The sequence below is a fragment of the Nicotiana tabacum genome, chromosome 14, assembly GCF_000715075.1.
Source record: "Nicotiana tabacum cultivar K326 chromosome 14, ASM71507v2, whole genome shotgun sequence".
NCBI classification, from domain to species: Eukaryota; Viridiplantae; Streptophyta; class Magnoliopsida; order Solanales; family Solanaceae; genus Nicotiana; species Nicotiana tabacum.
The window spans coordinates 40,105,736-40,120,372 of NC_134093.1; the positions used below are offsets into that span (position 1 = coordinate 40,105,736).

The 14,637-nt window shown below is 33.1% G+C and overlaps 2 protein-coding genes across 5 annotated transcripts; one reads left to right on the forward strand and one right to left on the reverse strand.

Annotated features, from left to right (window-relative positions):
- Window positions 1-1,942: 1,942 nt before the first annotated feature.
- LOC107786363 (uncharacterized) lies at window positions 1,943-4,579 on the reverse strand. 4 transcript variants are annotated; one of them, XM_016607831.2, is made up of 4 exons: window positions 4,424-4,579; window positions 3,710-3,869; window positions 3,108-3,227; window positions 1,943-2,802 (listed from the first exon to the last, which is right to left on the reverse strand). In XM_016607831.2, the coding sequence occupies exon 4, from the start codon at window positions 2,708-2,710 to the stop codon at window positions 1,994-1,996; it is 717 nt and encodes a 238-aa protein (XP_016463317.1). In that variant the 5' UTR covers window positions 2,711-2,802; window positions 3,108-3,227; window positions 3,710-3,869; window positions 4,424-4,579; the 3' UTR covers window positions 1,943-1,993. The 4 variants fall into 4 exon arrangements, with proteins under 4 accessions (XP_016463317.1, XP_016463318.1, XP_016463316.1 ...); XM_016607832.2 differs by having other exon boundaries at window positions 1,943-2,805; XM_016607830.2 differs by lacking the exon at window positions 3,108-3,227.
- A 3,743-nt stretch (window positions 4,580-8,322) lies between these two features.
- Window positions 8,323-12,165, forward strand: LOC107786362 (peroxiredoxin-2F, mitochondrial). Its single transcript, XM_016607829.2, has 5 exons — window positions 8,323-8,576; window positions 8,713-8,742; window positions 9,598-9,756; window positions 11,316-11,410; window positions 11,796-12,165. Exons 1-5 carry the CDS (start codon window positions 8,385-8,387, stop codon window positions 11,899-11,901), a joined length of 582 nt encoding a protein of 193 aa, XP_016463315.1. The 5' UTR covers window positions 8,323-8,384; the 3' UTR covers window positions 11,902-12,165.
- Window positions 12,166-14,637: the final 2,472 nt, after the last annotated feature.

Consider the following 14,637-nt stretch of genomic DNA (forward strand, 5'->3'; position numbering starts at 1 on the left):
TCCATATAGTTGCTCATATTTTTTATTTTCTTCATTTTGTATAATTGTGCTATTATTCTAGTTTTGAAACTCCTCCTAATATTAGAAATAATATATATATATATATATATATATATATATATATATATATATATATATATATATATATATATATATATATATTCTACAAACAGCATCTACTAGGCACCTCCATTGATGAGGATTGCGTTTATCTTTTTTCCTGTATTTTTTCCCTTTTTCAAAATTTTTCATTTATGTTCACTATTATTATAAACAAAAAATCAGGAATCGTGTTCTTCCAAGAAGAGTGAAGTGAATTGGTGCTAATTAATACGCCATTTCCCCCCCTCAAAACCAACCTTTCACCCATTTTCTTCTGGTTCATTAGCTGAAACTTGAGAGTAGCTTGCGTTTTATATAGCTTTCCCAAATGGAGAAGCTATGGAGCTTTTCTTTCAATCTTCTAGCAAATTAAGATTGCATGTGATGTATTTCCTATATCTTTTAATCCCTGTAAGAAAAAACTTAAGCGGTTAGTAAATTTTAGTTCTTCAGATGAGATCTTCTTTTTGTATTTTCGGTATTCAACCTGATTAAGTTGTGTCAACATTATATTTGTATAACTTGCAGGTATTTTATTTAGTTCTTCTATATGATATTATTGGTCTTGTATCTTTCGTTAGTGATCATAATATATGGGTTGTAGTGCCTTACATGGATGGAGGTCCCTGTATCTATATTCTGAAGGATGCTCTTCCTGATTGATTTGAAGAAATTAACAGTTATTGCAATAATTTTCTTTGAAGTGCTAAAGGCAGGGGCGGATGCACAGGGTTAGCAACAAGTTCAATTGTACCCATAACTTTTGACGCGGAATAAAACTCTGTGTAAAAATTACTTAAAATTGTACAAATAATAAATATGAACCCATAACTTTCAAAATATAATGGGTTCAATGCTAAAAACTTTATAGTTGAACCCATAGAATTTAAATCCTGGATCCCCTCTGACTAGGTTTAGAATATCTTCAACATTATGGACGCATTCGTCGCGATCTTAAAGTAAGGTCGAGTCTTCGTTATATCCATTACAAGTTTCTGTTTTGGTGCATCAACGGACTTTTGAAGCATTTTATGATATCAGTTAAAGGTATTGGCTTCAGTGTTACATATTCTAGCGAGGTTAAATAAGTTGTCTGTGGGGGACTTCTCTCGGGACTTGCTTGATTAGTCATGATCAACTTCTTAGAATTTATTAGAAGACAGTATTTATGTCATTTTAAGATCTTTTTGGAGTTCTTATATGAAATGAATTCCTTGCAGAGTACTATATATTTTACATTGTTTTGATTTGTGCAAAATAGGGTGCAACAACATGGCGATTCTGTTGGGGATTACTTCGGGTTCTTGCCACAGCGGACTTGATCAATTACTTGAGGGATAACAGGTTCTCCAATACTCCAATTTCTATTCTTTATGTCACATACTTCAAGTCGCATATTCTCTGCTTCAAGCTGTATATTCTTTGCTTCAAGTCGTATATTCTTCTTTAAGTTATATATTCTTTGCTTCAAATCGTATATTCTTAGTCGCATGCTTCAAGCAGTCTATTCTTTGTTATGCGGTATATCCTTTGTCATCTGCTCCAAGTCATGTATTCTTTGCCATGTGCTTCAAGTCGTATCTTTGTCACGTACCTAGTAGCTTTCCAAATGTGGGTTAACTCAGGGTTTTTTTTTTTTTACTCCTTAACAATCAGTATTATATCAAACAAAGCGTATTGAGTTTAGCTTAAATAAAAATAACTCTTTTAGAAAAGTAGAGTAATGCAGGTGTTTTACACACTTCGCCTTCAGCATTTAAAGAATTTTTTAGCCTTAGAACATGCACTAAAATTACAGATAAATTTTTACTGACTAGGTATCTTCTGGTACTATACAAGGTAACATAAACCAAGCATTTTGTCATATCTCCTCTAACAAAGGTGTCGGCTGCTAAGTCAGTCGAATAAGTAATACAACCATGACAAAGACTAATGTCATCACAAAGATCAAAAGCCATTGGAAGCATGTAGTTTTGAAACTCCGGGAATACACATCCATAGCCCTGGAAGTTGCATGCCCTGTACTTGCTAGGCTATGCTCCACTGCTTTCTCAGCTGAATCAAGTATTTTCTCAGTAGTTTTGATAGATTGATTCATCATGAGACTACTCTCTTTGAGCTGCCGTGCCAAAATAACCATTTCATCAGTCAAGTCCTCCTGAAGTTTCCTGTGCTTCTCAATATGTGCCCGTGCAGCATCATCCAGTTTGACTGCAGCTGATTGATCAGAATCAATGGTGTCTCGACATCTCTCCTCATTGTTTGAATGGACCCCGACTCTTCTTCTCAGTCCTTCAGAAACAGAACTCACACTTTCTTCTGCTTTAGGAGTTCCACTGCTGGAAGTCTCAGCCGCAGGTTCCTCAGGTGTTTGCAAATCAGACACGGGCACAGCTAACTTGGCAGCAACGGCTTCAATGTTCTCTGCATATTCGTTCACCTTGGCTTTTGAAACTTGTGGTAATCCATCTGGATTCTTCTCTTCAGCCAACTGCTCCAGAAGTTCACGCAAAGTGGCAACATAATGTATAAGCTTTTCTTGATTTTGCTGCTGTGGTGCAGTTACAAGTAATCTCTTCAAGTTCACTTCAGTTTTGCTCAACCCCATGACACCCCTATAAAATACTTTAATTTTGTATTACGGATCAAACGATAACTTGTTCCGTTTTCTGGAGATATTTCATATGCCGGGAAGGATTCCTGCTGACAGCAAAAAGGAAAAGGAAAGAGAGTTAACTCAGTTTGCAACCGTAAAAGGATGGACTAAAAACAGCTTGACCTGCACTTGACTACAACTTAAAAAATTAAAAAGAACAACAAATTTTCGTTATTTTTTGTTCAATCAAATACACTTTGAGGTTGAATTTATCAGAATAATCTAAATAATGGTCGGACAGCTTTTGAATTATACAATCAAGAAGATGGTAAGTAATCCTTATAATTTCAGTATCGGTTATACTACTCCATAGTCCGCGGTCCACGTGGGAGTTAGAAGTCACACATACAGATAAATACTGATGTTTTATCACTTTGAATATTATTATCCCCTTGAGCACGTTTCTTAAATGAGCTTCAATTCTGTCAATCTTCTGATAATCCTCAATGGGGAACTGCGAATAGCTTTCCTGTACATAAATTAGGGAAGTAATTCAACCATTATAAGTCTACTATGTTGCACCATAATTCTGTAGCACGACAAAAACCTCAGATAAAAGGCCAAATTCAATCTATCCCAAGGAAAAGAGCCAAATAATTGAGTGCTAAAAGCAAAATATCGTCCACTATTTATAAGGATTATAAAGTAAATTACTTTTCTAGGGGGCTTGTACATATACTTTCTACCGATGAAGGCAATAGACATGTCACCAGTTTTATATTATGATTATGATTCACTCACGAAAAGCGAACTGCTATATGTGTTCTTGAATTCTCTAGAAAATGAGACATGGAGGTCAGCCTTCCCACCGACACACATAAACTTCCAATATAGAGTGAGTTAACGTACATTACACACAATTACTGTTGGCTAGATAAATACATGTTCAGTGTAACTGATGGCACTTCCAGAAATGTAATTTCTCCAAAACTTTCAATGAATTGAGCTCACCGTCCGTAAATCACAGGAGATGTAAGCTTCCATGTGTGAAAGCTTCAGATCTATGAGAATTTGAACTGTTTTCCAGAAGCATGTTGTGTTCCATAAGCGTACCATATTGCTTGTCGCGTTTGAACAACCGACATTGTCGACTGGAATTTCGATTACAATACTGCAATAGAAGTGACAAAAACTAATCATAAAAGCGGTTCTTCGAAAAGAATGGGATTTTTTCGATTTTCACACATGGAATAGTAGTAGATAGATTAGAGAGGTTTAGTTTTGAAAAGAAATTCATTGACAAGCACCAGACTTTTTCGATTTTCATTTCCCGGCTAAAATTGATTCAATTTTTCCTTTCTAGTAAAAATGTAATTCATGGAAAAATACCAAACATTCCGAAACCAGAGAGAACAAATGGATGGACCTGAATTTTTTATCCTCTCGGAACCGCACGGCATAAAAAACTCGAATTGAAAATTAAATGTAAAATACTCCAAGTTTAAGAAAGCAGTTTAGGTATATCCTATTGAAGATTAATTGAATCTCATAAAGTGAATAGCAAAACAGGCAACTTGATTGCTACAATTAATGTTAAGCAAGCAGAAATCGAATGTATAGATACACGAAAGAGCAACAAATTATGGAAGAAAACCTAAAAATCTCAAAATCAAAAACATGAAAAGAAACCTAAAATTTTCCAAAAACAGAGACATAGGAGAAAACCTTAATTTGTCATAGGAGATACTTTCGGCGACGGAAAGATCCAAGAGAAAGAAGGATATTTAGCGCTTTTGTATTTAAATAGCAATAATATGGATAAAAGCCAAAAATTTGAGAAAAAAGAAAAATATATATTCTAATAGATAAGAGGTGTCACGTAAGCTTTTTGTGTCCCTCTTTTATATATTAAATATTAATAATATATATAGATATATAGATTAGTTACCAAAGCACAAGGTCAAGCTAAGCTCCAACTCCAAATTTAAGAATTAAAATGCAAATGCTTTGATTATGATAAACCTAATCAGTAACAAGATTAATCTAGGAGACAAACAAAAATATCTTATATCTCGAGTTTACACGACGCGCACGACATTTGAGCTTGTCATAGTTCGTGCAAATCACATAAATGGATATATTACCAATTACCACATAAATGGATGTTGTCACAATATGACATTCTCTATCTATAAGCAATTCCTAGAACCAAAACAATATATATCTATAGGCCATACTTTTTGCCAAAGAATATATATATATATATATATATATATATATATATATATATATAAGAATGGACCAACGAGATGACACCTCTCTTTATCAAGGAAATGTATTTATCTATTTCCTCAAATTTTTCCATACTTGATGTCTAAAAAAACTGTAGAAAATTTAAAATATTTTGTTCATGTTGTTCCTAATTATTAGCATATAATAGCATTTATTACTTAACCCGAAACGTTGCAGATGAGACGTTATCAACTACACTGCAAATTTATGGGTGCTAAGAAACGTAACGTTGCTAAAGGGTTGTATCTGAGCCTTCTAATTCTTAATTTCTTATTTAAAGTTGCTTTTTATATACTTTTCCTTGCTCATGTTAACTGTCAAGAGGAAGAAAGAAGGCCCGATAGAGAAGGCCAGGTATTCTAATCATGAATTAATTATCCTTAATGTTCGTTGTTGGATAAATCAAGTAAAGAGTGTAGATTTACTTTTACATTTGATTTCGAATTGATCTGGGTTGGCTTCTGTAATTTCAAACCATACATGAAAGGCATTGGAGGAAGTGATACTCGAAAATATGTTTTCGAATTCTTTGATGCCGCCGATTAATACGTGAAAGGAGAATCAAAGGAAGATGTTGATGAACAAGTATATATCTCCTGATGAATTCAGTCTAACACTTTTAGTTTTACAGTCTTTAATATTTGCATTATTATATGTAGAATTTGATGCTTAAATAGTTTGATTTGCCAGCCAAGTAATTATTGGTAAGTCTACAATTATTTTTTTTATTGTTGACAAAAATGACAACAAAATACAATATATTTGGATTTGTTTTTCACCGTTTTATTATGTATCTTATATATGTATATGTCTTGCCATATATGTTTGTTTCTTTTTGTTGAGTTTTTAGATTAACAAAAACTTTTTTAATGTCAATGTTTGAACTAATTCTTTATTTTTAATATTAGATTGCAGAAAGCGCAGGCAAAAGATAACTTGGCACCTCTTTTCGACTAGGATTGTCATTTATCTTTTCTATTTTTTATTTTTTTATTTTTCTTGTCCAAAAATCTATATTCCTTTCAAGGGACTTTTTCTATTAATATAATTAATTAATACACTTAATATTTATCCTATTATAATTGTTAATGTACGTTACTCTATTTGAGCAATTATCCAATGTATAACTCTCTTTATAACCTATCATTATTATAACTTTTAAAAATATAATCATCATTTTAGTGAAAACAAATATATGTCACCAACGAGTCCTTTCGTTATTTTCATTCAATTTGTTTAATAATATATATTATTTATTCTATTTATTATAATTACATCCCATTATGTTTGAAGAGTTACAAAAAACCTTCCATATCCCTCCATATCTGTTTGTTTTCTCTGTTAAATAACATCCTCTTTACCTCCCTTGTGACTAAATTCTTGTAGCTTTCTATATATAATCTCACACTTTCATTGTTTTATGTAACCCTTACGAATCTTGATCATAATTCATATAATGTGAAAAACATGAAGACTCTCACTCTCAACTCTTAACTAACATGCCAGGACGATTATTTTTTTCCTTTTCAATTTTGCCTTTTCACTTCTTTTTCTGTCAAATGTTTTTCTTAATTTCTTCTCTCTTGGTACATCACATGTTATCAGCTAAGGATGCTAATTACAATTTTGCAGTATTGTGTTGCGTTTTTTTATTTCTTGACTTTTATTTTGTTTGTTGAAGAATGAATTTATTGTATCTGACGGAAGTAGTTATTTCTCAACATGCTTATTTTTATATTAGCTTGTATGTTGGCCTTGAGACATGAGGACATACAATTGCACATGCATTTGGATGATAACATGAAAATGATCATTCTATTTTTGTAGCTATACATTCTCTTACTAGATTTTTAACCTATCTCTCTTCAAAAGAGTCAAATTATGAAAAACTTGTACCAATCTTCGGAACTTGATACTATATTATAATGAGAGTTAAGTTCATAAATTTGACACTCCTCTAAGACCAAATAGTTATTTTTTCATTTACCTTTTTGCTTTTTTATCCATTTGCTTGGTTCCTTTTTCCTTTCTATTATCCTTCTATTGTTATAATTGTAACATAAAAGAAAGTGTAAAGTTGTGAATAAAATAAAAAATTGTGGTGGACGCGGATAATAAAGAGCTGTAGTATATGAATAATTATCTCCTTCCTATTTACAAATTGGTTTTATCTTTTCAGACAAGTTTTTCTGACTCCATTTTCTTGACTTATGTTGGTTTAATTCATATACTTTCTTCTTTTTCTAAACTTTGATCATAGGTTATTTATATCCCAGAAAGATCTTGCGACCATTATAATATGAATAATTAACCACCAAATAGAAATAAAAACAGGAAAACTTAGTTTCTTTGTTGCCAGATGGCATTGCACCCAGTAAAGCAACGTGAATCTATTTCTCGTGCAAAAGCTCCCATGAGATTATTATTCGTCCTTTTTTGGAACTAATTATTAATTAAAAATGAATATGTCTTAAATATGTTTACCAAAAAAGTTATGATAAACTATTGCGCAAAAATTTTTTTTTTTTTTTTGGAGAGTTACTTTTTCTATTTGTAAGACGAGTGACTAAAATGTTGACATATATGAAAAATGTATTGTATGTTTTTAAGGAATTAAGAGAAATTAGACATTTGTAAGCATAAAGATCGGAGCAAATTTTATTTTTTGTTTTTTTGGAGTAACCGTAGGATAGAGGGAAGAAGAAAAAGAAGAGAAAGTAATAAAGGAACTAGCAGATAGCGAGAAACGGAAATGAAAAAAAAATAACAACACAGTGAGGAAGTCGGTAACAAGGGTTGTTTAGATGATTATAAAATAAGAGAGATTAAGGAAAAAAGGAAAGGGTTCGGATATAAAAACTTATCTTTTTCCCTTTTAACCTTCCCTGACGAATAGAATACATTAATTTTTTTCTTACAAATTCTTTTTTTCATTTCAAAAATTTTTGACATTAAAATATAGTTTACTAACTCTAATTTCCACTAAAAATATTGGTCAGTCTTTTGGTGTATAAATTGGGGTACGATCCCAACTTAGCCAATTTGTATTAGTCCACTAACTTTTGTAGGCCAAGTTCACAAATAGCTATTTACGGATTAGCCAGTACTTATTTTTGTCATAAAATTTTAAACTAAAAATCTTAAATTCAAAATAATACAGGACATTTTTATCGTAAAAAAATGAACTGAAAAATTAGTGTCAATTCTACCTTTCTTTTCAAGAACCTTTGGATCAAATGAAGTTGGACGCCAAAATTGGGCTACCTTTGATTGATTTGTATCATTACTTCTAATGAGGCCCAACTTTTCCCTGTCCATAAAACTCATATAAACACAAAGAAATGTTCATCAAAGCCGAAAACACTGTTCACCAAAACTAGAAGAATTCCCAGCTATGGCCTCAGCAATGTTGAAGAGAACAACAATGATAAAGTCAATGGTTCAAAGCCTAAGATCCTATGCTTCTGTTTCTGTAGGTACTGATCTTACAGTAGCTGCACCAAATGTTTCATTACAAAAGGCTCGATCTTGGGATGAAGGTGTCTCCTCTAAATTTTCTACTACCCCTGTCAAAGATATTTTCAAGGTAATGATAAATATACTCAAACCCCCTTTTAAAAATTTCATCTTTTTGTTTAATTTATATTACCCTTTTCTTATTTCTTCAACTTTATTTAGGGTTCTTGATTTCTGACTATGTTGTATTTATTTTTGGTGTTCAGGGTAAAAAAGTTGTAATCTTTGGCCTTCCTGTAAGTTTAATTTCCCTTATATATTGCAATTGATTTTGAATTAGTTGTATGGTAATTAGTAATTCTCATTTCTTGGCTTAGTAGTTGTTCTTACATAAAAAAAAAATTGTTTCTTTTTAACAAATTGGAATAGCGAACTTGCGGTTTTCAAATTATGAGAATTTTGTTTGTCTAATGTAAGAATTCACTCAAAAGGGGAAAAAATCCTTCCTTTTCATTGGGATTTAATAGGTAAAAAGGTCCAAATAACAAAAATTAACAACAACTACTACGCTTCAATCCCTAACAAATTGGATAGAGTATATGAATCCTCACTGACCACGTAGCTCCATTTAATCTTAATGAGTAATCAAATTGGTAATTTTTCTTTTCTTTTTTTCTTTCAGTACAAATAATAGATTGTTGTTTTGTACTTTCTATACAAAGTCCTAAATCGAGATGGTATTCGATGACTAAACTGCAGAGAATACTGCTACTACTTATACAAGTCATATTCAAAATAGTTTAGTCCTGTTAACCCCAATTGTTGCATACAACTAGATTAATATTGCCACCTGGTTGGTGCACATATTTTCTTCTCGAGGAATGATAAAACGTGATGCAAATTTAATACAATTATGTGATCTGAATTATAGTACAAAAGGGTTTCTGCAATAGAAAATTGAATAAAATGACACTATGAAATGAATCAAAGGTTGAATAAAATGACTCTAAGAAATGATGAAAGGAAGAAAGGCTTCATGTTTTCTTTGATGGTTGTGGTAGGGACATTGCCTCATAAGAGGTCTTCTAGCCATTTGTTTAATATCTGGTTTTCTTAGTTTTATATCTTCCTAAAGATATTACAATTTCCAGGGTGCATACACTGGAGTTTGTTCAATGCAACATGTACCTAGCTACAAGAATAACATTGATAAGTTCAAGGCCAAAGGAATCGACTCTGTGATTTGTGTTGCTGTGAATGATCCGTATGCTATGAATGGTTGGGCAGAAAAGCTACAAGCCAAAGAAGCTGTAAGTTACTCCCTTATCCCTTGTCATCCTTTCATTTCCTTTAGGCAAATGTAACCTTCACTAATTACTACTTTAAACTTTCTGCCATCCTTGGAAGACATAAAGTACTTATGTCTAAGTTGTCAGCATAAGTAAACAATTTTTGGTAAATCAACCTTATTGATCATGTATCTCGTGTAGGGAGCTGAAGAAGTTTAATTTATCCCTTTTGGCAAGAATTGGAATGGAAAGACTTTTTTTTTTTTCCGGGGCTTTGGTTTAGCGGTAAGAGAGAAGAGAGTGATGTATAGGTTAGGCGCTTGTTATGAGTTCGACCCCCTACTCTAGACTTATAACAGCGTGGTATTTAAGTAGAGAAAGGCAGATGACGGACCCTATATTCAACGACTTTCAAACTGTGTGCCAACCGGCTCCTCGGGGATTTATCGATTATGAGGGGGTGGGTTTGGGCTTGTAGGGCGGGAGTTTGGTCAAAGAGGGATGTGGAGCAGATCTTGCTTTTAAGCAACATAAATATTGGAGGGCAGTTGACTCATAAAAAAAATTAAGCATATCTGATTGACAGGAGCAGTGCGGCCTCAGCTAAAGGAAGGAAATAATTCTAGCATTCCTCTACATGTTCAATGATATTGACTCTGACGATATGCTAATATATTTCAACAACTCAAAGTTTGTCTCTGACCATATTCTAATATATCCCAACTGAAGCTTAAATTTGCTCCATGGAGCTGGAAATCTATGTAGGTGGGCAGATCGAGGATGACATTATTCATAAAGTGTATGAAGCATCAAAAAGACAAAGCCCAATGTTGTAGATTGTTATGGACTTTATTGTTAACTATGATTGACTGAGCTTGGGTAGTGATAATTAGTAACAAAGATATGGCAGATAGTGAGAGAGATGAATGATTAAGATTCTCGTGATCCTGTTACTAGACATGTCACCTTGTTTAATGACTTTTACTTCTTAAATGCCGTTCTGATTATTAGTTGATGTTGCATTTATTGAAGTGCTTCAAATTTATGAGTAATTTGATAACACTATAGATGTCAGAAGGTTTCATGATCTCTTAGCCAGTAGCATATGCAGGATTCTTGGTAAGCGGTGTCACATAACAAATTATTAGAAACAACATCATATTAAGAAAACACATCTGAATCATATCAATGGAAAACAATTTAAGTACATTAATACAACTTTCTTCAACAAACTTTTTATTTTTTTGAGATAAATTCGTAATATCTTTACTTAGTAATGTTTAGGGAGACTCGATCCCGCGAGTCGCTGATTGTAAAATGACTTATAGAACCAGTTGGACTGTGAGTCACTGACTGTCAAGTGGTGTCATTTTAATTTTTATAAACGTGATTTAGTTATATTTTTAATGACACTTTCCGGCGAAGCGGTGTCACGCGACACCGCTTCGCTTAAGGTGCCTCCGCCCCTGCTCTTAGCTGTTGCTTAAAGTTGATAATACCTTGGATAGTTCTTAACTTCTTACACTAGCTTTAACAATGAGGATGAGTCTTGTTGACAGAATACTATTGTTATGATGTAGATTGAGTTTTATGGTGATTTTGATGGAAGCTTCCACAAAAGTTTGGACTTAACAATTGATCTCTCTGCTGCTTTGCTTGGACCTCGATCTCATAGGTAAGAAATCAATGTTTTAAGATCATCATGTGTCATTTCACTACTTCCCCGTGGCTAAATAACTAAAGACTCTACATCCAAGACTTGCCAATGTAAGACAAATATGCAGAAGTTTAACTTTAAGCCCGGAAGTGACATGCAGAATTAGGTGTGGTTGCACCCGTTGCCCTTTTTATTAGGACATGTCTGTGTACAAACGCAAAAATATTTATTTATGCATGTGTGAAATGTGCTGAGGTTTAACACAAGTTTATATTAAGCATATATGTGTGTGTGTGTGTGTGTAATATATCTGTGTTAATTAAATACCAGACATTTCTGTGTCATTTAATATGAAGTAAATATCGTATCCTAAATCCTAACATTGTTGTTTGTGCACGAACAGGTGGTCAGCGTATGTGGATGATGGGAATGTGAAGGTTCTGAATGTTGAAGAAGCTCCTTCTGACTTCAAGGTTTCTGGCGGAGATGTTATCTTGGGACAGATCTAGAGACTTGCTTCTGCCCATTGCCAATAAGTTTTGCACGTTGTAACCATGTCGGTTAATAAAATGTATTAACCTAACAAGTTAATTATATTCAGTTTCCACCTCTGCTACACTGTTGGTCCATGAAAATATCTATTTGTCTATTCTTTTGCTTTGTTTTCTTGGGTTCAATTCGTCCCAGATGTCGGGATAAGATGCCACAATACCAAAGAACAGTCTTAAGACTTTGGATTCGTTCTCTAGTGGAGTACTTCTTATGCACGTGAACCCTCGTCTCTCCGTCAAAATTAGATATTTTGTGTATATATTTTTTAAAATTGGTATAATATTAACTGTTGACACTCATGGTTTCTTCAATTCCCACTTAATACATTTTATTTTTCCCCCTTTAGCTATTCTTTTTAGTAGTTTACCCATGTATTAGAAATTCTATGTCTGCCTCTCATCTTATTTATTACCTATTCTTTGACTCTATAGCAAAATTGTAGTTCTACTTCATTTTTTGAAGATTAATTTGATTGATTTCCGACTTAAATCTGATAGATTAACTCATCTTCTGAAAATAAAACTCACTGTTCAAAGATGGCAAGAATTTTGGATTGAGTTTTATTGTAGACGAATAAATAGGCGAATTGAGCTATGTGCACAAGTAATTAGGTGGTTACTGATTAGGCATGAACATTTGGCGGTTACGCAAAAGAGAGGATTTATTGTCCTGCTTTAATAGTTTTTAGCCATTAAAAGAAAAGCGTGTTTGAATTTTCAGCCGTTAGCCTCTTATACTGATTAGGCAGAATAAGAGCATGCCAACTTTTTCGAATATTTAATATACTAGTTAATTTGTAAGCGTAGTCAAGGAAAACATATTAAATTTATGAAATGATAATTTTTTAATGCTATTAGATTACTGAAAAATATTTTAAAACATATTTTTTATTATGGAGAACACAACTTTGACTAAAAAGAAAATTGATAAACTTTCTTTAGCACAGCTATATGACATGGAGGTCATAAGTTCAAGCCGTGGAAACAGCCTCTTGTAGAAATGCAGGGTAAGACTGCGTACAATAGACCCTTGTGGTTCCGGCCTTTCCTCGGACCCCGCACATAACGGGAGCTTAGTGCACCGGGTAGCCCTTTTTTCTTTAGCACTGCAATTACATAAAGTAACTCACAGTATCTTGATCACACTAAGGACCTGTTTGGAAAGCCACTATGTAATTGGATTTGAGTGTAATTGGGTGTAATTATACAGTTTTGACATGTTTGTCTGATCAAGTAATTGTTTGGTCAGCATGTAATTGGTGTAATTGAGGGGGTATAATTACACTATGCAATTCTCAAGGGGCAGCTGAGAATTGCTGGTAATTTACATGGTGTAATTATCAAGTTATTTTTTATTCTCTTTTCTTTTCTTTTTAATTTTCTTTTTATTTTTATTCTTTTTTCTTTTTAATTTATTTTTTTAACTTTTAAAATTATATTTTTCAAATATTATTTTTTACATTATTTACTTTTTATTTCCTTATTTCTTATTTCCCAACTACACCACGTGTTTCTACACAAATATTTTTATATTTTATTTCTTTCTTAATTTTTTTTAATTACACTTAGCTAAGTTATAATTTTAATTTTTCTAAAAAATTATACCTCGTAATCTTAGAAAGAATAAGTCATCCACAAACTTGACTTATAATGAGTGATGTCATTAAAGTGGAACTTTGTTATTGGATGAGGTTATATGCAAACTTAACTACGTTAAAATGATAGATTACTTTTTAATATTTAAATAATATTCTCATTTTTCAACTTTTATTTTTTGTGATTCATATAATTGTTCATATTTAACCTTTCGGAGTATGGTGGCCAAGACCCAGATTGATTATCTACTTCTCAAAAAATGTGTCACGACCAAAACCGCAGGGCCGCGATGGGCACCCGGTGCCATACACAATCGAGTACCAATATAACATATCTTTCTTATGATACCGTCATGGGTAAGTGGGCCAAAAGGGCCGTCATGAGATAACGGAATACTAGACATAGGACGACTCAACATGATATATAAACTAACACATATGACATACGAGCCTATAAGGCCGACATGATCATTTGTATACTCAAAACATAGGCCGATAAGGCCATACAAGTATCCATATACATGACATCTATATACAAGTCTCTAAGAGTACATAAATGTCATAAAGATCGGGACAAGGCCCCGCCATACCAATCAATACATGTCCAAATCATACTGACCAAATATGCAATTTCGGAGCAAGTGGAGTGCACACACACATTCCGATGAGCTGATAGCCTACTAGCAGAACTCTCAACCTGTCTATCGGGACCTGTGAGCATGAAACGCAGCATCCCCATACAAAAGGAATGTTAGTACAAATAAAGTACCGAGTATGTAAGGCATGAAAGTAGTATATAAAAGACATGAAAGAACATGGAGTAAAGAACTCAACCTGTAATTCTGAATAGCTCTGTGAATCATGAAAAATTTATAATGTCATGCATGTGCGTATAAATGTCATACCATGCATAGGTATATGTGTACATAACATCATCAAGCCTCTAAGGGTATCCCATCATATCATCTCAGTCACTATGGGCGAAATCATCAACGTATACTAGCTGATCAGGTGGTGGTGCGTATATAACGCTATAACCTTTTCCCATACTCCATATACATATACTATATGCATATATAACGCCATCTGGTCATGAGTC

Excerpts from the sequence above, each read along its gene's own strand:
- LOC107786363 (XM_016607830.2), bottom strand. The coding sequence starts at position 2,710 with ATGGGGTTGAGCAAAACTGAAGTGAACTTGAAGAGATTACTTGTAACT.
- LOC107786362 (XM_016607829.2), top strand. The coding sequence starts at position 8,385 with ATGGCCTCAGCAATGTTGAAGAGAACAACAATGATAAAGTCAATGGTT. Across the intron at positions 8,577-8,712 it reads CTGTCAAAGATATTTTCAAG|GGTAAAAAAGTTGTAATCTT; the intron begins GTAATGATAAAT and ends TTTGGTGTTCAG. Across the intron at positions 9,757-11,315 it reads AGCTACAAGCCAAAGAAGCT|ATTGAGTTTTATGGTGATTT; the intron begins GTAAGTTACTCC and ends GTTATGATGTAG.